Source organism: Phascolarctos cinereus, unplaced genomic scaffold, assembly GCF_003287225.1.
Source record: "Phascolarctos cinereus isolate Bilbo 61053 unplaced genomic scaffold, phaCin_HiC Scaffold_5;HRSCAF=322, whole genome shotgun sequence".
NCBI lineage: Eukaryota > Metazoa > Chordata > Mammalia > Diprotodontia > Phascolarctidae > Phascolarctos > Phascolarctos cinereus.
In genome coordinates this window covers 257,908,801-257,932,705 of record NW_027555958.1, presented here as the reverse complement: position 1 = coordinate 257,932,705, position 23,905 = coordinate 257,908,801, and the positions used below count along the sequence as shown (strand labels likewise).

Genomic DNA, 23,905 nt, shown 5'->3' with positions numbered 1-23,905 from the left:
TGATGAAGATGTGTATCTTTCCAAGGGGTTTTGTATCGTAACAATAGACTATTATCTATTGGGACACTTCCTCCTCTCTCTTTGTCCTGCCTCCTACTCTCAGCTAAATGATGCCATTACTGGTGTATGTGGACTCCACAAGACATGGCTACCTAATTAGTTAATGAAAATGGATAGTTGCAGTATAAAATATTTACTTTTCTACTGGTTAACAAGTGTTATATTAAACTGTGATTGCAAAGTTCAATTTCACATATTGCTTTATTTTTTATCAATATTTATATATAAACTAATCTTTATAAGGAAGAATCTCTTCAAACATGACTTTTTTTCTGTACCACTGGCACACCAGCTACATTCTCTCGGAAACTCTACTGAATAACTGACCAATATTGCCAACCAGCTCCTTTGAAAATCTACCAGGTAGAAAAATAGTAAAGTAAGTAGAGAATACATTTAAATGGGAATACAACTTTACACTGCAATGAAAGGCAATATAAAGTTTGTTTTGCAGAATATTTGTGATGGTTTCAAGAAGCTATAATGTGTGTGCCCAGCAATCATCATTTTCAAACATTCTGACATTTGTGCTAAAAAAATGAAAATGTTTGTAACATCATAATTACAGCTGATGAGGTATGATTACAGGGTAACAGAAGGAAATGAGGGAGCTATTCTATTGCCATATGCAGTATGCAACTGAGGGTGTGCACATGTGTCTGATCACTCACTGGGAATCACTTTGTACTTAAATGTTGAACCTCAATGGTGGTTTGGAAACAATTTGATGACAAGTTGATAAACTGCAAGGACATATTTATGCTTAGTTATAAACAGTCAGGGTTTGATGTAATCTTTTAATGAATACAAAAATTGTTGTGTACATAATTATATTATTTCCAAATAACTGCAGAAGCAAACATATAATGTCTCAAACATGTACATGTATGTTGTCACATATTTGTAACATAATTGAACAATTATTTGTTGCTTATGATTCCATTAAACATTTTTAGCACAAATCCCTTGTACCTTCACTAGTCCTTAAGGGGTTCATGAACCACTAAATAGGAACCAATGCTGTATTTTTAAAAAATTCTACACAAGCAAGTCCAAATAACTCAACTTGGCATTCAAGGCTCTCCATAATTTGTTCCCAATTTAACTTTCCAAACATATCTTCCAATATTGTCCTGAACAAGTCTTGACTTGTCAATAAACATTTAAGTGCTGCTATGTGCTAGATACTGTGCTAAGTAACAGGGACACAAAGGCAAAACAATCCCTATTTTCAAAAAGTTTGGAGTCTAATGTGGAGATGACATGCAACCAACCATGGACAAATAAAATAAATACAGGATAATATGAAGATAATCTCTGAGGTGAAACATTGCCATTTTTATAGAAAGTGGGATTTTTAGCTGAGACTTGAAGCTAGGCAGTCCAGGAATAGGAGATGAAGAGGGAAAGAATCCTAGGCATGGGGGACAACCAGTGAAAACAAATGGTTGGGAGATACAGAGACTTGTGTATGAGAAACAGCAAAGAGGTCAGTGTTACTGGATTATAGAATATATGGAAGGGAGTAAGGTCTAATAAGAAGATTAGAAAGCTAGAAAGAACCATGTTATAAAAGGCTTTTAAAAACCAAACAGCTGATTTTTATTTAACCCCAGAGCTAAAAGGGAGGAAATGGAGTTTATTGAATAGGGGTCCAGTCAAATTGGTCTAATCACTGTACCTTGAAGAGTTTTAATTTACCATCTTTGCACTTCTATTCAAGGTTTCCCTCTACCTGGATTGGTCCTTTACCTTTTCTTTCCACTTATATAGATTCTACCTATTCTTTTCAAGGTCCCACTCAAATTCCAAGTCTTTCCTATTCACTGCCACCCCTCACCTTTCATTTTCCCCAACTCTATTTACCATCTATAGCACTTATTTAGCATTATTTATTGCCTTATATTGTAAAGCATCTTCACATGTCTATGACTCATCTTCTAGCTAGATTATAAATTCTTTGAATGGAGAGTTGGTTTCCACACAGTTCTGAGAGCCCTTGAAGGCTATAGAAGTCACTAAAAAAAAAAACTATGAATGCATTTTTCTTGGAAACAACAAGGAAAAGGTAATACAAACCTGAATCATTTAATTTATATTAAGAGTATTCTTTAATGAATTAAAATATTCTCACACTGTTTTTTTACAATCTTATAATAGAACCCTCAGAGTCTTGTTTTTGTTTAATGCATTAAATGCTCAGGTAAAAACATTTATGAGTATCCCACCAGCCTGAGAGTGCTAGGATAGCTTTTGCGCATTCCCATGCATTTTTCCTGGTCAATAAAGAGAGAGTTTGATTTGACAGCCAGGTCATGTTCCAGCATAGCTTTGGCATGGACCAGTGCTTGTAGGGTGTCCTCAGCATCTCTCAATCGCTGCTGCAGACTCTGGATTGTGTCATCAATTTCATGAACTTCATTAACAAGGCTGCAAAATAATAATAAACAGAAGCTCCATGATCCCATGGCTGGTTTCCAGTTAAATTTAATTCATATGCTATTTAATGAATGATCGTAGGACATATAGTTACTATTGTTTTTGTATGTATGTTTATAAAACAGTATTTCATAGAGTATTGGATCACACAAGTACAAATAAATATTGAGTCATAGGAAGATGGGCAGATAATGTGGTATGGTAGAAAGAACACTGGACATGAAGTCTTATGAGTTCAAGTTCCAAGTCTCTAACTCAAATCAAAAATACTATTCTGACATGGTATTCTTGGTTCTGCTCAAAAAATTCTCTGATTAGCTTTTCCTATGGTTTTGAGCACTGCATTATGCTTAGCTTCCCTGGACTGAATTAAACATTATGACTAATACCACTGAGATGTGGCAGAGTTGTTCTATTTTCTGATTTTTTTCTGTTGTGCTTTCCTAATGCCCATCGTGATTACCTACAGACATTCTTCTTCTTATCATCTCAAGATGATTGGTTTATATTACCTAAAGAAGAGACTTTAGAGATCATCTAATTCCCTGCAAGTTGAAGAAACTAGAGCACAGAGAAAACAAGTGGCAGGGCTGGGATTTGAATTCAGGAATACTGACTTCATATCTTGTGTTGTTTCCACTATACTATGATGGTTTTCACCATAAACTACCCCCAGAAGGGCACCTAAAAGCTTGTTTCTTTAAAATTCAGTGCCTCAGTCTTACCATTTAGGAGTTTCCATTGGGGATTTTGGATGGTATGTCTTCCAGAAAAATTGGGAAGCATCAACCATTGACATGTCACCCACCCTCCTGGAGCTTTTAGATCAGAGGCTCTTTACCTTTTTGTGTCATGGACCCCTTTAAGCAGTTTGGTGAAACCTATTGACCCTTCTCAGAATAATGTTTTAAATGCATAAAATAGAACTTGTAGGATTATAAAGGAAACTAATTATAATGAAACATAGTTATTAAGGAAAAAAAAGCTCACAGATCCAGGTTAAGTACTCTTGTTTCAGAGCTTTTGTAGCCCTTTCTTTATTGTATAAGTGCCCTCTTTCTATTTACAGACAGTAGACAAAAACCCATATTGTTCAGTGAGAAGACTGACCAGTGAAAAGATTCAAAGACTGTTCGTCCTTTCTGGTTGATCCCATAAGGGTTTGTCTCAAAGTTAAGTGATGAATGTCTAAAGTACAAGTGGCTAGTACAGTGAAAATGTGAATGGTTCATTCATCAGTCACAGTTTGTTTGATAATACACCCCCCCTTGGACATCTGTGGTAATAATAAATCAAATATATGCTGACAAGTGCTGACCTGTTGGGGGGGAAAATATCCTAGGAATCATAGCCAAAATCCAGAGCTTTAAGGTCAAAGAAAAGATGTAAGCATCCAGAAAGAAAGTTCAAGAATTGAGAAGCCACGGTCAGGACTACACAAAATTTAATGGCTATCCCTATGAGGGACAAAGAGCTTGTAATATAATTTTCCAAAAGGCTGAAGAAATAGATGTAACCAAGAACAATTTACCCAGAAAAATTGAATATATGCTCCTATAGGAGAAAAAGAATGGACCTTTGATAAAATAAGGACTTTTAAACATGAAAAAATGAAAAAAAACCCAGAACTGAATAGAAATTTAGAAATACAAACAAAAGAGTCAAGAGAAACATAAAAACTGAAAATAAAAGTGAGCAATCAGAAGGGATTGGAGGAACAAAGGAGGAAATGTTTGCATCCTAACAGGGAGAAAAAAACAAGTTTCCTCTGAGAAGCAAAATGTCAGCAGGATTTATGAAATGAGTTATATTAAAATAGAGACCTTTGGAGTAGTGTTGTTGTGTTTATATAATCTTAAAATAGGAAAGGGAAGGGAAAAGGAATATATCAAGGAAGAAAGAAGGACAAACTGTAGGGGAATTTATTATCTTCTTTAATCAGTATGAACAAGTAAAGCGTACACACAGAGAAATGGGTGGGGCACTGAGTGTCTCTTAAACCTCACTTTCATACGAACCAATCAGAGTAGGGTGGAACACGTACAGAGTTTATTATAGAAATACATTTGACCAAATGGGGAAAGGAGGAAACTGGGAGAGGAGAGAGAGAAATAAGAGGAAGGGTTGATTTAGGGATATATTGGTCATAAACAAAATAAACTCTTTTGAAAAGATGCAATACCTCCTACTGTTTAAAAAAAATTAGATCAGGTTCCCCCATTTCTCTACCACAGGAATTAGTTTTCCCAAGAAAACTAAATTGTCTCTGGAATGTGGTTGGCCCAGGTCTCCCTTGATACAGTTTCTAGGTCATCTTAGGGCATAAAAAAGTCCCATCCAGAGGAATTTGGTGCCCCTTTAAGTGCCATGGTATCCTTGTTATATATATCTTTGGTCATGTTAGGGCAAAATTAATTTCCTTTTCTTAACTGTTCAATGACTTTCAAGTACTTCATTTCATCCTAATATTGAACGTGAACTAAGAGGATGCTGGTGTTATGCCCACCAACAGAAATAAATGGAACTTAATACAGTATGTATTATTTATCTAAAGTGAAGAGCCAGCATTATATGTAATAGGGATAAAGTAGAAGTCTTCCCAATTAAGATCAAGGATAAAGCAATTATGTTCATTATCAACACTACTGCTTGATGTGGTGCTAGAAACACAAGCTATAGCAATGACAGGTAAGAGAAAATAAGGGAATAATCACAGGCTAAAAAGGAAACAAAAGTATTGATTTTTACTGGCTTTACTTAGCAAGTTCTAGAGAGTCAAGGAAATTAAATTTAAAAAACTTCACTAAAGTTCAATGATGCAAAATAAATTCACATAAAAGTCATCCTTTCTATATTTTCTCAACAAATCCAGCAGGAATGGATGGAAAGAGAAATTTCATGTATAACTTGCTTAGGAATATACCTACCAAGACATACACAGGAATGAGATGAATACAATTCTAGAATACTCTTTATGGAAATAGGCATAAAGATTAATTGAGTAGGCTGAGCCAATAAAATAAAATTACTATACTCTTTGAATTAATTTACTTATCTGTGCTAAACTTATTGAACTATGAAAGGATTACTTCATATGAAAGACTAAAAGGTCACAAATTTCAAAGGAAATAATAAAAAAAAAACTGAGAAAGGAGGTCTAGCAGTACCAAATAGCAAACTATATTACAATGCAGCAAACTGTAAATTAATTTGGAACTGATTAAGATATAGAGAGAGTAATAGAAAAATAGACTGTGTACACAATGTATAAAATCAAATGAACACAGAAGCCCAGTGTTTGATATTTCCAAATACTCAAGCTATTGGGGTAAGAATTTACTCTTCAGTAAAAACTGCTGGGAAAATTAAAAAACAGTCTGGCAGAAACTAGGCATATACAAACATCTCATACCATTTGCCATGAACAGCTTCAAACGTATATATGACTTGGACTAAAAGAGTAACATTATAAACAAATTAGAGGAGCAAGGAAGAAATTTCCTTTCATATCTATGGGTGGGGAATGGTTCATGATAGTACATAATAGGGATAGAGAAGATCACAAAAGATTAATGGACACTTTTGATTACATAATTTTTTTAAATGATGAAAGGGATGAAAAGGATGAAGGGATGAAAGTTCCCTGGAAGGACAAATATTGAAGCTGGAGCTTAAATACTTTGGTCACATAATAAGAGGACAGGATTCATTGGAAAAGACTCTGATGTTGGGAAAGATTGAAAGCAAAAAGAGAAGGGGATGGCAGAGGATGAGATGGATAGACAAGGTCATCGAAGCAATGAACATGAGCTTGGACAGACTTCGGTAGTATGCTATGGTTGTGGGATTACAAAGAGTTGAACATGACTGAATGACTGACAAGAACAACAAAGGAACAATATCAGAGAAACCCGGGAACACCTGTATAAGCCAAAACCAAAACAATTTATACAACTGTTATTACAATATTATAAAGACAAACAAATCAGAAAGACTTAAGAACTCTGATCTTTGGAACCATGGTCCAGGTAACTGATTATGAAGCAGAGGTAATAGATTCAAAGTGTCAATGAGACATTTTTGGACATGAACAATGCAGTAATTAGTTTTGCTTGAATTAGTTTTGCTTGACTGAATATTTGGTACAAAGATTTTTTTCCAGGGAGGGAAATGTGGGAGAGATAACAAATATGAGTCACATATATTAATTATTCACTATTTTATGTTTCCACTGAGGACAGAATAAATTGAAATAGGTTTAAAGTGCAAGTAAATTCAAGTTAGACGTGAGGAAGAACTAAATGACTGTTAAGACTTGCTAAGCATTAAAACTGATAAGAGAAGTTAGTTTTGTAAATCATTTTGAAATGTTTAGTATGTCATAGAAATGAATGCTCTTCTGTACTGAAGTACCATAAAGTTTATGACACTGTAAAATGCATATAAAACAATCAAATTTAATTTCCTTCTAGGGAAATCCTATAATAATTCTAAAAACTCTGAGATTTATGATTAAGTCATTTCAATATCATCAAGACCTCATCAAATGAAGTCAAACCATTTTTATCTTAAAAAAAATTTCAAACTTAACATTTCAAACTCCTTCCAAATGATTAATTCTTCTTTGGAAAAAAAATAAACATCATAAACATGTAAGCATAGGCACAAAACTACAATCAACAATAGCTGAAGTCAAATATGAATGAAGAGTATGACAAGTATTTTCTTCATTCATAAGTAGTCACTTTGCACCATGAACCTGCCTTACCGTAATTGGGCTGTATCTCGGCACAGTTCTACATTTGTTCTTCTTGTACGCTCATCCAGTCTAGTCTGTGCCACCTTCAAAGGTGCTCCTTTGTCCCGAATGGCTTTTCGGATTGCTTCTATGGCCATTTCAGTTTGGAAGATTTCTTGTAGTGTCTAAGAGAGTATAAAATATAAATAAACGTTAAATTCTACATGGAGTTTTCTCCCAGCTGATCTTTTCTTCTTATAAGTTGTTGCTTCTTCATGTCAAGTGCTACCAGTGTTTTTCCTCTTCACCATAATCCTCACTCCAAAACTGTTCCTCCATCTCATTTGAGAAAGAGCTAAGATACCATTCTATGGCCATTCTGTGTGACAGAATCCCATTTTACTCTCACTAAGAAATCTGTCACCTTTTAGATATTTAGCTCTGCCATCTTCCATTGCTATTCCCCTGAATGTTGGGAAGGTTAATGTAAAAAGAAATGGGCAAATCCTTTTCATTAGGTGTCAGCAAAATAATAACTTAATTGACACATGACTGTATCAAATATCAGCTCTACTGGTGTGTGACAATTAACAAGTTATTTAACTACTCTGAACTTCAATTCCTCATATGTAGAATAGGAATAAAAAGTACTTATACTACTTACCTGGCAAGTCTATTGTAAGATATGCAATTTGTAAAGGTGATTAATTATAATAAAATAGCTTATATTGTATAGTACATAAAGTTTTACAAAGTATGTTCATATATGTTATTTCAACTGAACCTAAAAATAAGTGAGTTAGACAGCCTAATCCATTGTTGTCTTCCTTTGACTGGTGAGAAATCCATTTCTTTTGACCCTCCACCCCAGTCCAATACTCTTTCACCTGCAGCTTACTACCAGCATCTGAAATTGCTTTCGTCATTCCATAGTATTTACTTTTCCCCATGTATTTACTGAATTAAGTCAGACCTAAGTCCAGACTTCCAGAATTTTCTCAGCCTAGATCTGGGTTTACCAGAAAATTCCTTCTACTGCCAAAAAGCCCTGACTGAAGAGTTCCTGACATCCTGAACTCACAAGCCTGTTACAAAGGCTAGGAATATCCAATTCAGCATCCATTAGAGTATGAGCTCCTTGAGGGTAGCAACCATGTTTTTGCCAGTATCTCCAGCACTTAACACAGTTACTGGCACATAGTAAGTACTAACTAAATTCTTTTTGATTGACTGACCTATACTCAGGGAAACACATAAAGCAAAAGAAGACTCCTTTAGGCTACAATATATAGTCTAGCTGTTATATGTAAGCAGTCATCATTTTTGCAATATTGAGGAGGGTGCTTTGAGTGTGTGGTCCACAGGGGCCCTCCAACTACCACTCACTGGGGGTGGGGAGAGACAGAGAGAGAGAGAGAGAGAATAAAGGGAGGAGGAGAGGGGGAGATTCATTAGATTCATTAAAACTGATTAGATTTGGAGATTAAGAGATCATTAGTAACTGGAGAGAGCAGTTTCAATTGAATGAGGTCACAGAAGTTTCTAAATTGGAAAGGATGACCGCTGACAGGAAGAGACCCAGCTCTGGCCATGCTGTCCACAACCCATGAAGTTGCCTTTGTAGTCATTTCTGACCTCATCAGCTGGGTAGACTAGGTAAGGGGAGTTAGCAGCAGAACCCAAACCTGCATTTATGCCCAAGACCTGGCAGAGGGGGGCAATGGTAGAAGCCTAAGGAATTGCTCAATCTTGGCAAAGAAGGTAGCATTTCAGAGGAGTTTGGCTGTGGCAGAGGAAGCAGAACTTGAGCTTTTACCAAGGAGACAATGCTCGGTACTAGCAACAGTGCTGGCAAGCCTGCATCATAGTCTTTGCTTACTTTTTATCTAGAACTGATACGGTCACTCCGCAATGCTATCAGCATAACACCCAGTAGTCAACAGACAACTCTTTCACAAGGAGGTTTGGAGCATCAAGAAGTGGCATAGGTGGGAAGTACCTTGTTTTCTAATAAGAGGGGAAGGAAGAGAGTAGCTCTGCATTATTCTCCAGGTACCACAAAAGAAGGGAGAAATCCCTCAGCAAAGAACTCTGAAGGAGCCAATATTTGATATCCCTCTTTCTCTCCATCCATGGGGCACCCAAGATGGCGACAATCTTGGCATGAGGGCCAAGGGAACATAGAATGGATGTAATACAAGGTAAGTCTCAGTATAGACTCTGACACTGAGGAAAGTCTGCAAGAAGGTAATGACCTCTTAGCTACCTTAGAAGTGATGCCCCTAAACCATGTTAAGGATCTATGACTATTCTGGAAGTATCATCATCTGTACTGCATCCCTGATGATCCTTGTGCTTCTCCTGCTCGTTGTCACTGATTTACATTGGGATACTCACTATGAACTGGTATCATGTATCATGTGGACTAGATCATTAAGACTGATGCTTTTGAAGCAGACAGGAGAAGCCTGTATTTCTTTTCTTTATTCTTCATATTTGATCCTTCCTTTAGGAGGTCATTGCATTATTTTCTTTTTTGTTGTCTTGCTGTTTCTGTTTTTTCTTTCATGTTGATCAGTTGACTATCTTCAGTTTATCCTGTATATGTCTTGTTTGTACATAGTTGTTTTAATGCAGTCTCCTCCACTACATTGTAAGTTTCTTGAGAGTAAAGACTATCTTTTGGTTTTCTTTGAATCCCAAGAATTTAGCACAGGAACTTAATTAATGGTAGTTGACTAAGTGCTTACTATATATTCCAGGCACCATATTAAGCATACTGATAGAGAAAGGCAAAAACAGTACCTGCCCTCAAAAGATCTCACGGTCTTTTTTTTTTTTTGCAGGGCAATCAAGGTTAAGTGACTTGCCCAGGGTCACACAGCTTCTAAGTGTCAAGTATCTGAGGCCAAGTTTGAATTCAGGTCCTCCAGACTCCAAGGCTGGAGCTCTAATCACTGCACCATCTAGTTGCCCTAAAGATCTCATTTTCTAATAAGGGAGATAAGATGTAAATAACTAGGAGCATATAAGATATGGACAAAGAATATGGCAGGTAATTTGAGAGGGGAAGATATTAGCAGTAGGGGAAAAGGAACATGGAGGTGGGGAGGGAGGAGTGAAGAGAAAGGAAAGGGAACAGGTAAGTCCTCTTGCAGAATGTGGGATTTGATATGAGTCTTGAAGGGAGCCAGGGAAGCAAGGACTTGGAGGTAAGTTGAAGGAAAGAGTTTGGGGCATGGGGGACAACCTGTATGCATACAAGAGGTGGTTGGGAGATGGAGTATCCTGTGAAAAAAACAGTAGGCTACTGAAGCTAGATCACAGACTGTGTGGAGGGGAGTGTAATAAGTGTAATAAAGCTGAAAAAGTAGAAAAGATCTAGGTTATGAAGTATTTTAAATGTCAAACAGAAGACTTTATTCTAGGTAATAGGGAATAATTGGAGTTCATTAAGCAAAGCAGTACCATGGGTACTAGGCTTTAGAAAAATCATTCTGGCAGCTGAGTGGAGAATGGATTAAAAAAGGAACAGACTTGAGGTACAGAGGCTAATTAGAAAGCTATTTCAGGTTTTTCTAGGTGAGATATGATGAGGGCCCAAACTAAGATAGTGCCTGCAAGAATGGAGAGAAGAAAATGCATATGAGAGATGTGAAAGTAGATGTGACAAGATTTAGCAGCAGTATGGATATGTGGGATGAATGAGAAGTCAAGGATCATACTGAGGTTGCAAATCTTCGTGACTGAGAGGAAGGCAGTATCTTCAACAGTAATAGGAAGTAGGGAAGAAGGAAGGAGGGTTGGGGTAAGGGGGAGAAGATAGTGAGGTCTTGCTTAAAAAAAAAAAATTCCATTACCCTGTAGCTAACCTGGTGACGGGCCTTTCCAAATTCAGCTCAGCTGCTCTGTAATTGACAGACATGCTATGGTCTGTTACGGTGTTACTCTTCTTATTCAGAATCTTTCCCACTTGGTAGGGTTTGTTAGAACTTGCAAATTGTTGACATTGTCTTCATGATCCTAGGGTTACCTCCATGCAATAATGAATCACTTAAGGCATGAGTGGCAACTGCTTGTTTAATCAGCTCTATGAAATAGTGTCTCTCTTCATTATTACAAAAACTCTTTAAATATTGAATGAATAAATAAGTGAATAAATTAATCCATTTCTTGGCAAAGACAATAACATCACCACTAGAGGAATGCACTTAAATTATAGGTTAAAAGAAAGGACAATGAGATCTATTTTATACATGTTAGACTTGAGATGCCTCAAACATTCAGCTTGAAACGTTCAAAAGGCAGTTGGTGATACGGGACTATAGGGTTGGATATATAGATCTGGGAATCATCTGTGTATAAATGATAAAAGAGAGTTAAGAGAGATAAGAAGGCCTAGGACTGAGCCTTGGTGTCACCCATGATTAGTGGGCAGAACATGGATAAATGTCAAGCAAAAGATATTGAAAAAGATCAGTCAGCTAGATAGGCGGAGAATTTTAAGAGGACAGTGTCGTGAAAACCTAGAGAGTGCAGTATCCAAGAGGAGGTGGTGATCAACAGTATCAAGTGATGCAGTGAGAAAAGACTATTAGATCTGGCAATTAAGTAATTGGTAACTCTGGAGAGGGTAGTTTCAGTTGAATGACAAGGTCTGAAGCTGGACTGCAGAGTGTTCAAAAGCAAGTGGGAGGAGAGGAAATGAACATGCCTAGTTTTGATGGCTTTCTCAAGGAGTTTGGTTGAGAAGGGAAGGAGAGTTAGAGGATCATACTTAGTAGGATCAAATGAGAAATTTTTAAGTATGGCAAAAGAGAAGGCTTATTTTTAAGCAACAGTACTTTAAGGAGCCAGTAGATAAGGAGGTATATCAGATTGGAGAGGGTAGGGAAGATAATGGAGACATAAGAAGAAGATTGGAGGTAATGAGAAAAGAAATGCATGTATAGTGATTTGCCTTGACATGGAGAAAGGTAACTATGTCATTAGAGGTAGGAGGGAAGGAGGAGATAGTTGGGGATGCCTGAGTAATATGAAATGAGGAAAAAGAGGAAAAAGGAGCTCTTGTCAAATGTCCCTCCCCCTTTTTTTCTGAGTTGAGTATGAGATGGGGACCTCAGTTGAGAGGGTGTAGGAAAGGAAAAAGTGGGAGAATCAGTGGGACAGTGAATCAGTTAGGGAGGTGTAAAAGGATTGTTTTGCTCCAGTGAGGTCCTAATTGAATTTATGTAACACAAAATTTTTGGTGACTCAATCAATAAAGTTTTGTGACTTTTTTCATCTCAGTTCAATTGCATATAAATGGGAGTTAAAGAGGTAGATGGTGGGAGCAAGCCAGGGTTGGGATTTGGTCAGGTATGATTGGTGATATAATAAAGGGGCAAGGGATTCAAGAATAGATCATAGTTTAGAGCTGAACTGATTCATCAAGGGCTTGAGATATGGAAAAGATCATAGAGGTAGAGCAGGAGTTATGGCCTGACAAAGAACAAAAGGTGGTGGGAAAATAGGCACTTTAATTTATTCTTGATGGAGCTGTCAATTGGGCAATCCATTCTGAAAAGCAATTTAGAACCATGCCCCAAAAATTCCTGAATAAGTACATACCCTTTGATCCAGCAATGCCACTATTAGATACACATTAAAGAGACAAAAGAAATAAGAAAATGACCCATATGGGTAAAAATACTTATAGCATATCTTTTTGTAGTGGCAAAGAACTGGAAACTAAGGGGTGCCCATCAACTGGGGAATGGCTCAACAACTGGCACATAAGTGAATCTAATGAAATAATATCGTTCTGTAAGAAATGATGGAGATAATTTTAGAGGAACCTAGGAAAATTTGTATGAACTGATGCAGAGTGAAATGAGCAGAAGCAGGAGAATAATTTTATGTGATTGAAACAACATTGTAAAGACAAATAACTTTGAAAGACTTAAGAACTGGGATCAACACAATAACCAATCATGACTCCAGAGGACAGATGATTACAAATTACTACCTGCCTCTTGACAGTTGATAGATTCAGAATGCTGATTGAGAAACATATACACAAATGTATATGTGTGTGTGTATATATATATATAATATATGTATATACATATATATATACATACATGCACACATATATACACACACATACATATATCATGGCCAACATCATATTTATATTCCCAATGTGGGAATTTGTTTTGCTTGACTGTGGATATTTGTTACAGGGTTCTTATTTTTATTTTTCTTTCAATGAGGGATGGGAGCTAGTGAGGAAAGAAAATAGATTTATGTGAAAAAATAAAAATTTCATGAAACTTAAAAAAAAACACCAGAGGGCTTGAGGGAATAGAAGCCACAGTGAGGTTGAAGAACAAGTTTAGGAATCATAAAACATAGGGAAAAATGAAATGATAAAAGATTCTGATCAGATATAGGAATTTGGGCATTCACAAATATATAGGGTATGATTATCTCTTCATAGCTGAGGTGGAGTGGTAGAATAAATCATAGGAACTAAGTAGAATGAGGAACTAGGAAGTTAGAGTATTTGAGGGCTTGTCAATTTGTATGTTGAATCCCTTTAGTATGAAGGCAGGAGTCGGGGTGGAAACAACTACAGTGAGTTAGGAAAGGTAATATCCTGGAGGTCAATCAACAATGACCCCAGGACCTGGATTGGATGATAAATTTATATAGCATGAATTTCAAAGGAGGGAGTGTTGTTGAATAATGGTGGTAGAGAGCATGAAAGTGGCAAGGAGTATTCCGAGTCCTCTACCACCACCAGTGAGGCAGGGAGACGCATGAGTGAAAGTGCAACCAGTAACAGAAAGGTTATCCAGGGATGCAGAATTTTTAGGAGAAATCCAGGCCTCAGTGAGTTCTAGAAGATGAAAGGAGAGAAAATGGAAAAGATTTAGGAGCAAAGGAAGTTTGTTAATTATGGAGTAAGTGTTCCAGGAACCACAATTGAAGGAGCATAAGGTGGAGGGGGATGGTATAAAGGAAGAGAGCAACTGAGGATGGGGAACATGGTTTGTACATTGGCAGCTGGGATATTCAGAATCACTGGGATTGGGAGAGAATAATGCAGAGCATGCTAACTACTCAGAAATAAATCCAGATAGAGTATCACCAGTTAGGAAAGAGCTCTGAGAGGCAGAAGATTGGACTGTTTCAGGTCCTTCTTCCAGGTCATGGCAGCTGCTGCTGCTGTATTCTGTAAAGCCTGCTGTATAGAAAGCAGGTGCAAAAGTATTTCTTTCATATACTTCCTAGTTATAATGAATGATTATAGTATTTATAATTTTGAGGTATTTAGATCTACTTAACTAAAGACTGTCATTTTCTGTCTCTCTTGCTCATGCCATTAGTGGACGTGTATGTGTGTGTGTGTGTGTGTGTGTGTGTGTGTGTCCCATCCAGGATAGATTTGTACTAATTCATAAACCTCTGTGAAAAATAGCATGTATTTCTAAGAGAGCTGGCTTTGGTTAGGCTACAGTCTAGATAGAGTGAAGATAATTGATCCATATGATGACAAAACCCAGGATCTTGGCTTTGTTATTTCATGTTATGGCCAAATGAGTAATGAAATACTAAAAAGAGATGGTTTACCTTTGCTAAATGCATCTGAATCTTATTTTTGGCATCTCCTGTCTCAGAAATGCGATTGGTGAAAGCAACATTGACTGTATTGAACTGATTCCACATTTCATTTGCAGTCACAACCAATAGGTTTTCAATATCATTTCTCAGTTTGGCAGAAGCTGCCCTTTCACTCTGAGAACGAAGAATGTTGTCATCAGTAAACTTGGCCCATGATTCCGGCACTGAGATCCTAAGAAAATGAAGCAAAATCAATGATGAAAATCTAGACAGGCTACACATAATTATATGTTGTATTAATTAGGAATTCAGATTAAAGTTATAATTGATCTTAATATTTTTATTATTAATTATATCTTAATATAATTGATCTTAAATAATTTTTGAGCAGAATTAGGATCATGAAAGTGAGGTTGGAAATTAAGAGTAAGGGGCAAACATAGGAGTGGGCACTGTGGAGTTCCTGAAAGCCCATGGTTAAGATAAAACTAGAGAACAGAAACTAAACAAACCATTATAATCCAAGGAACACACATGTACTGAAAGGCTAAGGCAAAGAAGATGGGAAAAAAAAAACCTTAACAAGCTGTCATAGGCCATGGGACACATAAGCACATGAGGTCAGAGTCAGTCAAGGGTTTAGGAACAAGTTGAGTAGTTAAGACAACACATATGAGGTATGTGAAAATTAAATCAAAGCTTCTAGAGAAAACTATTTGCTCCATAATGAGAGGATCTGGGTTCAAACCCTATCTCTGATGCTTACTATCTTTGTGACCCCTTGGGCAGGTCACTTAATCTCTCTGAGTCTCAGTTTTCTCATCTGTAAAATAAGAGTTGGAATAAAGGGCTTTTGTGCAACAAACATGAGGTATCAGTGAAAGTTAGGTCAAGGCCAGGCAGTGGGTTGTAAATCAAGGAAGTAGTCATGAGCTAAGGAATAGCAAAAAGATAAAATTTTGAGTAAGATAGTGTGGTGGTGATCAGGCAAGAGATAGAGGGCATGTGGATGCTGGATCAAGGCAAAAGAACTAGTGAAAAATCAGGCAAACCATGAAAAAAAGACCTTGGAAATAAGGCAATTAGAAGCCTCAGGGTGGAAAAGGTGCCAACACCAGGGCTCAATCAAACCAGAGATGACAGGTACAGAAAGAGGTGAGCTAGTTCTAAGGAAGATAGTAATTGGGTTCAACCTGGCTGGAGTGGGAAGTGTGGGATCAGAGAAAAGGGCAGACATAAGATTATACATAAAGAGTATTTACATTATTAATAGTAGTAATAATAATGGCTAGCATTTACATGGCATTTATCATTTATCATTTATAAAGCATTATACAAATTATGATTTCATTTTATCCTCACAACCATCTTGGAAGGTACTATTATTGTCTCTATTTTACAGATGAGAAAATGGGCTGAGAAAGGTTAAGTAACTTGCCCATGGTCACACAACTAGTAAGTATCTGAGGTTGCATTTGAACTCAGGTCTTCCTGACTCCAGGTCTACTGCTCTATCCACTATGACACCTAGTTGCTACCTAATCATTGATTATTCTCCAATTGGTCTGCGTAATAGAATCATCATACTATTAGACCAACATTCTTATAGTTACAGGTTTATATTAAGGTAAGGTGACATTAAATCATTTTAAAAATCAGGTTTATGGAAATGGTGTATGTAAGACAGCATAATTTGACCATTTTACTGGAAGTGGAGATTGGTCTAGAAATCATTTGGCTGTGATAATTAATGCCATTCCTAAAGACTACTAAAGCAGCAGCCACACAAAATTCTTGTTTAACAGGTTAGCATAGACACTTCAAAAATATATTTGACTTACGTAGCATCGATTCGTTCCACACCTTTATAATAACTAATACCATCTGATGTATTTCGCAGGTGGTGACACTTATCATCAATCCGAAAGGCTGTCTGTTTATCACTGAGATCCTTCTCCAGCTCATGTTGGACCGCTCTGTCAGCTCTGAAGCAAAAGGGGAAAAATTTTAGGATTTATTTTAAAATTGATACAACTGTGATTATAATGAAATTTGCTGTCATATGATCTCACTACTCAAATGTAATTTGCCTTTTAGCTGACCAGGAGCCCTATTTGGAACTCAAATATTTATACATACATAGTCTATCTCCTATCAGTCCTGCCTCCTACCTCCTCCTCCACCTGCTTAGACAAAGTGCTAAAGTGGAGAAGCACCTTCCCACAATTTGCCCTGTTCCAGAAGACATAGTATTTAAAAATAGAATATTATGCATTCTGTTCATTCTCCTTTCTTGTTTTGTTCTCCTTTCCTTACTCCTTGTCCCCTTTCTCCCTCCTATAGCTGAATATGGTTCACTTCTTATCTCTAACACCTTATTCCCCTGAGTTCAGAACTGGGCCAAAATTGGAAGGCAAGACCAACTTGAAAAGCTCAGTATTTCTACTATGAGTCAGAATCAGTTGAATATAAGAAATGTTACAGAAGGAATTTCTGTACTAAGTATGAAGTGGGGCTATGTGATCTCTAAGGTCCTTTCTAATTCTGGATTTTGTGATTCTTCTGATTTTCAAGATAATTATTGGTAATAATTAATATTGCAAAGATGGAGGAGTAAAGGCAGGACTCACCTGAGCTCTCCGCTAAACCCCTCCAAACACCTTTAAAAAATGACTCTAAACAAATTCTAGACCAGCAGAACCCACTAAAAGATGAAGTGAAACAAATTTCCAGCCTAAGACTGACTACTTGGAAGGTCAGCAGGAAAGGCCTTCTGCACCAGAGTGAGAGAAGAGCCACACCAGTGCAGACCAGGTCCCAGCAAACCAGGAGCAGGCCTCAGGGTGACTGAATCACTGACAGCAGGGTGGTTTCCAGATTTCTCAGCTCACAGATGCCAAAGACAACTTAGAAGGTCAACAGGAAAGGTCTGTCACACCTGGGTAAGAGTGGAGTGCCTCCAGCACAGGCCATACCAGCACAGTCCTGGTCCCCGAAGACCAGGAACAGGCCTTGGGAGTGACTGAATCAGCAGGAGCAGCAGCAGCAGCAGCAGCTGCTTTCAGAGCTCTAAGCCCACAGATGGTAAAGGAGTAAAACAATTGGTCAAAAGGAGATTACAAGGGTCTTTTTGCTAGCACTGATGCAGGACTCTGTTGCTTTGCCCGTACTTGGATCCAGTTTGAGGTCCTGGGTGGCAGTCCTAGTGCAAGAAGCAGCACTAGCATAGAAGAGCTTGCAGTCACAGTGGATGGAGGAACCCTCCTCACAGTTCCGGGGCAGAAAAGAGTGCTTGTGGTCACTCACAGACCAGAGCACAGGCCAGGAAAGGAGTAAACACCTCTCCTCAGATCATACCACCTTGGAAGAACTGAAAATTTACAGGTCCCTAGAAATATCTCTGAAAACAGCTCCATAAAACCCCTGAAGCTTGGGACAATGTGCCCTCCACCCTAGAAGCAGAGCCCTACTTTAACAAATAGTTAAAATCAAGTAGTAGGCCGGGGAAATGAGCAGACAATGAAAAAAAAACACCTCTGACTATAGAAAGTTATTATGGTGATAAGGAAGATCAAAACACACATTCAGTTGACCCTGCAATACCACTTCTAGGTCTGTATCCCAAAGAGATCATACAAATGGGAAAAAGGACCCACATAGTAGCTCCTCTTGTGATGGCAAAAAATTGGAAATTGAGGGGATGAATGGCTGAACAAGTTGTGGTATATGAATGTAATGGAATACTATTGTGCTATAATAAATGATGAGCAGGCAGACTTTAGAAAAACCTGGAAAGACTTATATGATCTGATGCTGAGTGAAGTGAGCAGAACCAGGAGATCATTGTACACAGGAACAGCCACATTGTGTGATTACTAACTTTGATAGACTTATCTCTTTTTAGCAATGCAAGGATCTAAGACAACTCTAAAAAACTCATAACAGAAAATACTGTCCACATCAAGAAGAAGAACTACGGAGTCATGAATGCAGATTGGAGAATATTATTTACTCTCTCTCTCTCTTTTTCTGTTTCTTCTTTCTCATGGTTTCTCCCATTGGTTCTAATTATTCTTTACAACATGACTAAGGTGAAAATAGGTTTAATATGAATATATATGTTGAGCCTATATCAATTTACACACTGTCTTGGGTTGAGGGGAGGAGAGAGACAGGAAAAAACTTGGAACTAAAAATCTTATGGAAGTGATTGTTGAAAGCTAAAAATAAATAAATTTATTTTTAAAAAAACATACTCAGAAGAAGATAGCAAAGTCAGAGCTCCTATATCCAAAGCCCCAAGAAAAATATGAATTGGTCTCAGGCATGGAAAAGTTCAAAAAGGATTTTGAAAATCAAGTAAGAGATACAAAGGAAAAATTGGGAAGAGAAATGAGAGTGATGCAAGAAAATCATGAGAAACAAGTCAACAGCTTGGTAAAAGAGACACACACACACACACACATACACACACACACAAAGACACCTACCTAGAAGAAAATAACTTAAAAAACAGACTATGCCAAATGGCAAAAGAAGTCCAAAAAAGCCAATGAGGAGAAGAATGCCTTAAAAAAGCAGAACTGGCCAAATGGAAAAGGAGGTCCAAAAGCTCACGGAAGAAAATAGTTCCTTAAAAATTAGAATGGAGCAAATGGAAGCAGATGACTTTATAAAAAAATCAAAAAGCAATAAAACAAAACCAAAAAATGAAAAAAAAAAGACAATGTGAAATGTCTCATTGGAAAAACAACTTACCTAGAAAATAGATCCAGAAGAGATCATTTAAAAAGTATTGGACTACCTGAAATCTGTGATCAAAAAAAGACTCCAGACATTATCTTTCAAGAAATTATCAAGGAAAACTGCCCTGATATTCTAGAACCAGAGGGTAAAGAATCAGAGGGCCTGGAATATGATATTCTGGAGGTCAAAGGAGCTAGGATTATAACCAAGAATCACCTACCCAGCAAAGCTGAGTATACTCTTTCAGGGGAAGAAGTGAAAATTCAGTGAAATGGAGAACTTTCAAGCATTCTTAATGAAAAGACCAGAGCTAAACAGAAAATTTGACTTTCAAATACCAGACTCAAGAGAAGCATAAAAAGGTAAACAGGAATCCGGGAAAGACTTACATGGGCTGATGTAAAGTGACATGTACTGTGTACAAAGTAACAGCAATATTGTAAGATGATCAGCTGTGAATGACTTAGCTATTCTTGCAATACAATGACCCAAGACAACTCTGAAGGACTTAGGATGAAAAATGCTGTCTTTTCCCAGAGAAAGAACTGATGGTGCCTGAATACAGACTGAAGTGTACTTTTTTTAAAACATTCTTTATTTTTCTTAAGTGTTTTGTTTTTTAACAACATGACTAGTATGGTTGTGTTTTACGTGGCCACACATGTATAACCTATATTGAATTGCTTGCCTTCTCAGTGGGGGAAGGTGGAGAGGTAGGAAGGGAGAGAATTTGGAACTCAAAAGTTTTAAAAACAAATGTTAAAAATTATTTTAACATGTAACTGGGAAAAATAAAATGAATAAATTTTAAAAATAAAAAAATAATATTGCAATCCATATAATTAGAAACTATATAGAACAGAATAGAAAGTTAATCATATAAAATCATGAATATATTACATTCATAAGCATTTTATACTTTTTTTTCCAAAATGCATTAAAATATTTCTTCACAGCACTTCTGTGATATAGAAAGGGTAGATATGATTTTTTCTATTCTACAGATGAGGATACTGAAAGCTCAGAGAGGTTAAGTGACTTGACCAATATCACTAGGATTATGTCAAATCCAGGACTAAAAGCTAGTTCTCTTAGGTCCAAGTCTACTTTTTATATAATATATATAAATATTATATAAATATAAAAGTATTATCATTTTACTTCAAATTTAGTGTTCTACATAAAGGCCACCTCAACAATTCAATCTTGCTTTTTTACTACTTCTATTTACTATTACATGAAGCTTTCTCTAATCACTCTAGTCTACTTGAATACCCTTTCTCTGAATTCTCATAGCACTTTAAGTCTATACATAACTTAGTAGTGGTTGCAGTTAATTTATGAAGATCCTAGTGGTTCTTGCCAACTTACTTGGAGAGTGAGGAGAATATAGTGAGAGGTGACAAAATTGCTTTCCCCCTGTCCAGCACGATTACTTAGTTGGAATGATGCTCACTATCCCTATAAGAGCTTCCCATATTGTTTTATATTTTTCTCTACTTCTACTACTATATTTTTCTCTACACATATGGGATCAGTAATCAATATGTGTTTATTACATGATTTGAAGTGGTAATTAAGGTCTAAACTATTTACATATATATCTATATGTGTGTATCTATGTATGTGTGCATGCATATGTGTGTATGTGTGTGTGCATCCTTTAAAATCTTCTTAGAACCAAACAGATAAAACCATCTATTCACTGACTCAATACTAGGCACTAAGGACACAAAAGAGACGTAAGAGAATCCTGACTTCCAGAATTTTACAATTCATTTGGGGAAACAAGTCCTAAAGATATGAAATAAATAAATAAAATGGAATTAAGAAATGGAGGAGATCAGCATAGGATTTGATAGTCAAGGAACCTCTCAGAGGTAGAATACATCCACCCACATCCATACCCACACCCACACCCATGTATGTATATACAAGCATATATGTGTATGTATATATGCGTGTGTGTATATAAATAATATATATATATATATATATATATTTCAGGGAGAAAATATTGCAAGCAGCCAGAAAGAAACAGTTCAAGTATCGTGGAGCCACAGTCAGGATAACCCAAGATTTAGTAGCTTCTTTATTTATGTGTATGTATGTGTGTGTATATATGTATGTTTGTGTGTATATACATATATATACATATATGTGTATATATGCATGTGTGTATATATGCATGTATGTATATATATATCTATCTCCTATATATATATTCTATATGTACTATGTGTAATAGTGTATATACTATATATATCCAATCTAAGTTTTATATATATTTCTTTCTGCATATGGATTATAAACTCCTTAATGGCAGGTCCTTTTTCATTTTTGCCTTTGTATTCCCTATGCTTAATACAGTGCCTGGCCTATAGTCAGAACTTAATAAATGCTTGTTTTGTTCACTGAAGGATGGGTAGGATTTGGAAAGACAGAGAGGAGAAAGAAGAGCATCTTAGATAAGAAGAACATAAGCAAAGGCTTAGAGCTAGTAATGTTCTGACACAATAAGGAGGCTGGTCTGGATCCAACAAAGGGTTCATATTGGGGGCTAGAGGGTTAGATATGGTGGGCCAAGATTAAGGAGAGCCTTGAATACCAGATTAAGTAGTCCAGACTTTGTACTATACGAAGAGAGAAGAACTGGTGGTTCCTGAGCAATGGAATAACCTCTTAGAATTGCTGTTTTAAAGAAATCAGTCTGGAAGTGATATATGTAGGACATATTAAAGGGGAGAGAGACTGGAGTTAGAAGACCCTACCTGGATTTAGGGTGGTCCCAATGGGAATAGAAAGGATGGGACAGATGTAAGAAATAAGGGAAGTATTTAAAGGATTTGGTAATTAATTTAAAATAATAGGACAAATTTATGTAGAGCTTCAAAATTTTAAAAACACTTTTTTCACAACAACCATATGAGGGTAAGTTGTATAAGTTGCTGGTGTCTTTATTTTACAGGTGAATAAATGGAGGGTGAGAGAGGTTAAGTGATTTGCCCAAGGTCATATGAGTATGAAAACTAGTATCCCATTCAGGCCTCAATCACAAGCCATCTGATTGAATATTAGTGCTTTTTCTACAATACCACTCAACAGGGAAGGATAGAAAATAACTATTTCTTCAGTTTCTCATGCTGCTCAGCAGTCAATTCAATGTATTTTATATCAGCAGAAACTCTTCTTAAATTGTTTCCAGAGTTCTTAAGTTCAGACAACTTAGAGGTGGGTTTTGAGGAGGAGGGTGTAACGTGTTTGCAAAACGAATTCCCAGGTACCTTCAAGACTGTAGTCCTGGTACAGAAGAAAAGAGGTAGAGAAGAAGCTAAATATCAGATAATGAAAACTTTTCCTTGAAGGGCTCATTCCTGAGATAAAGTCAAATGATTGAAATGGAGAAAATGAAAAGGAGAGGGTGAAGGAGGAGCACATTTGAAGGCCAGAAGCTATTAAGTTGTTTATGGCCTGAACTTTCCTTTAATAAAGAAGTGTGCTTTCCACAACTGAGTATTGGTCCATTATGAATGAATCCTAGAGCTTATGTTTTTAAATGCCCTACATGAATAACCCAGGAAATTCTGAAAATTGAGGAACTTTCTTTGAAAAATTATGTCAATGATAATAAATGTACTAATTCAAATTAGAAGTCATATGAATGATTTGGTAAACTCATATGGATCAATGCTATCGGGGATAGCTAACATGTTAGGTGATATAGTTAGGAGCCAAAGAAATATCTGATTTGAACTTTGGGCTGAATTTAATAGGGATAAATGTTACATTTTACACTTGAATTAAAAATAATTAATTTCATAAGTACAAGATACTGGGCTGAATAGTAGTTCAACTGAAAAAGCTCTGAAGACTTTAATGTAATACAAACTCACAATAAATCAGTGGTGTTATATGTGAACAACAACAACAAAAAAGCTCGTGAACCCTTAGGCTACATTAAGAGAGGCATAATAATTAAGACTCAGGGACTCTTATACTCTGTTTCTGGTCAGACCACATCTTAGGAAGGATGCAAGTTTAGTCTGGAAAAGAAAATTTAAGAGAGATGTGTTCAAGTCAAGTCTGTCTTGTGGAAAAGGGATTCGATTTATTCATTTGACAGGGCAGAACTAGAAACAACAGGTGGCAGTTGTAAAGAGAGAGATATAAATGTGATACAATGAAGAGTTTCCTAACAAAAGAATCCAAAATTGGAATGAACTGCTTCAGTAGGAAGTGGGAAGTAGGTTCTCTTCTCACTAATAGTATTTGAGCAGAGATTGGCTGACCATTCTGAGATAGGTTTTAGAATGG

General features: G+C 36.6%; 1 protein-coding gene across 3 annotated transcripts in view; it reads right to left on the bottom strand.

Moving 5' to 3' along the window:
* Positions 1-631: 631 nt before the first annotated feature.
* TEKT3 (tektin 3) overlaps positions 632-23,905 on the bottom strand; it is a 65,591-nt gene continuing 42,317 nt past the window's right edge. For all 3 annotated transcript variants that reach the window (XM_020966616.2, XM_020966615.2, XM_020966614.2), the window contains exons 5-8: positions 16,687-16,830; positions 14,855-15,077; positions 7,268-7,422; positions 632-2,490 (exon numbers count right to left, since the gene is read on the bottom strand). In XM_020966616.2, the coding sequence (XP_020822275.1) occupies positions 2,274-2,490; positions 7,268-7,422; positions 14,855-15,077; positions 16,687-16,830 (739 nt within the window). In that variant the 3' untranslated portion in view covers positions 632-2,273. The remainder of the gene's footprint in view (positions 2,491-7,267; positions 7,423-14,854; positions 15,078-16,686; positions 16,831-23,905) is intronic.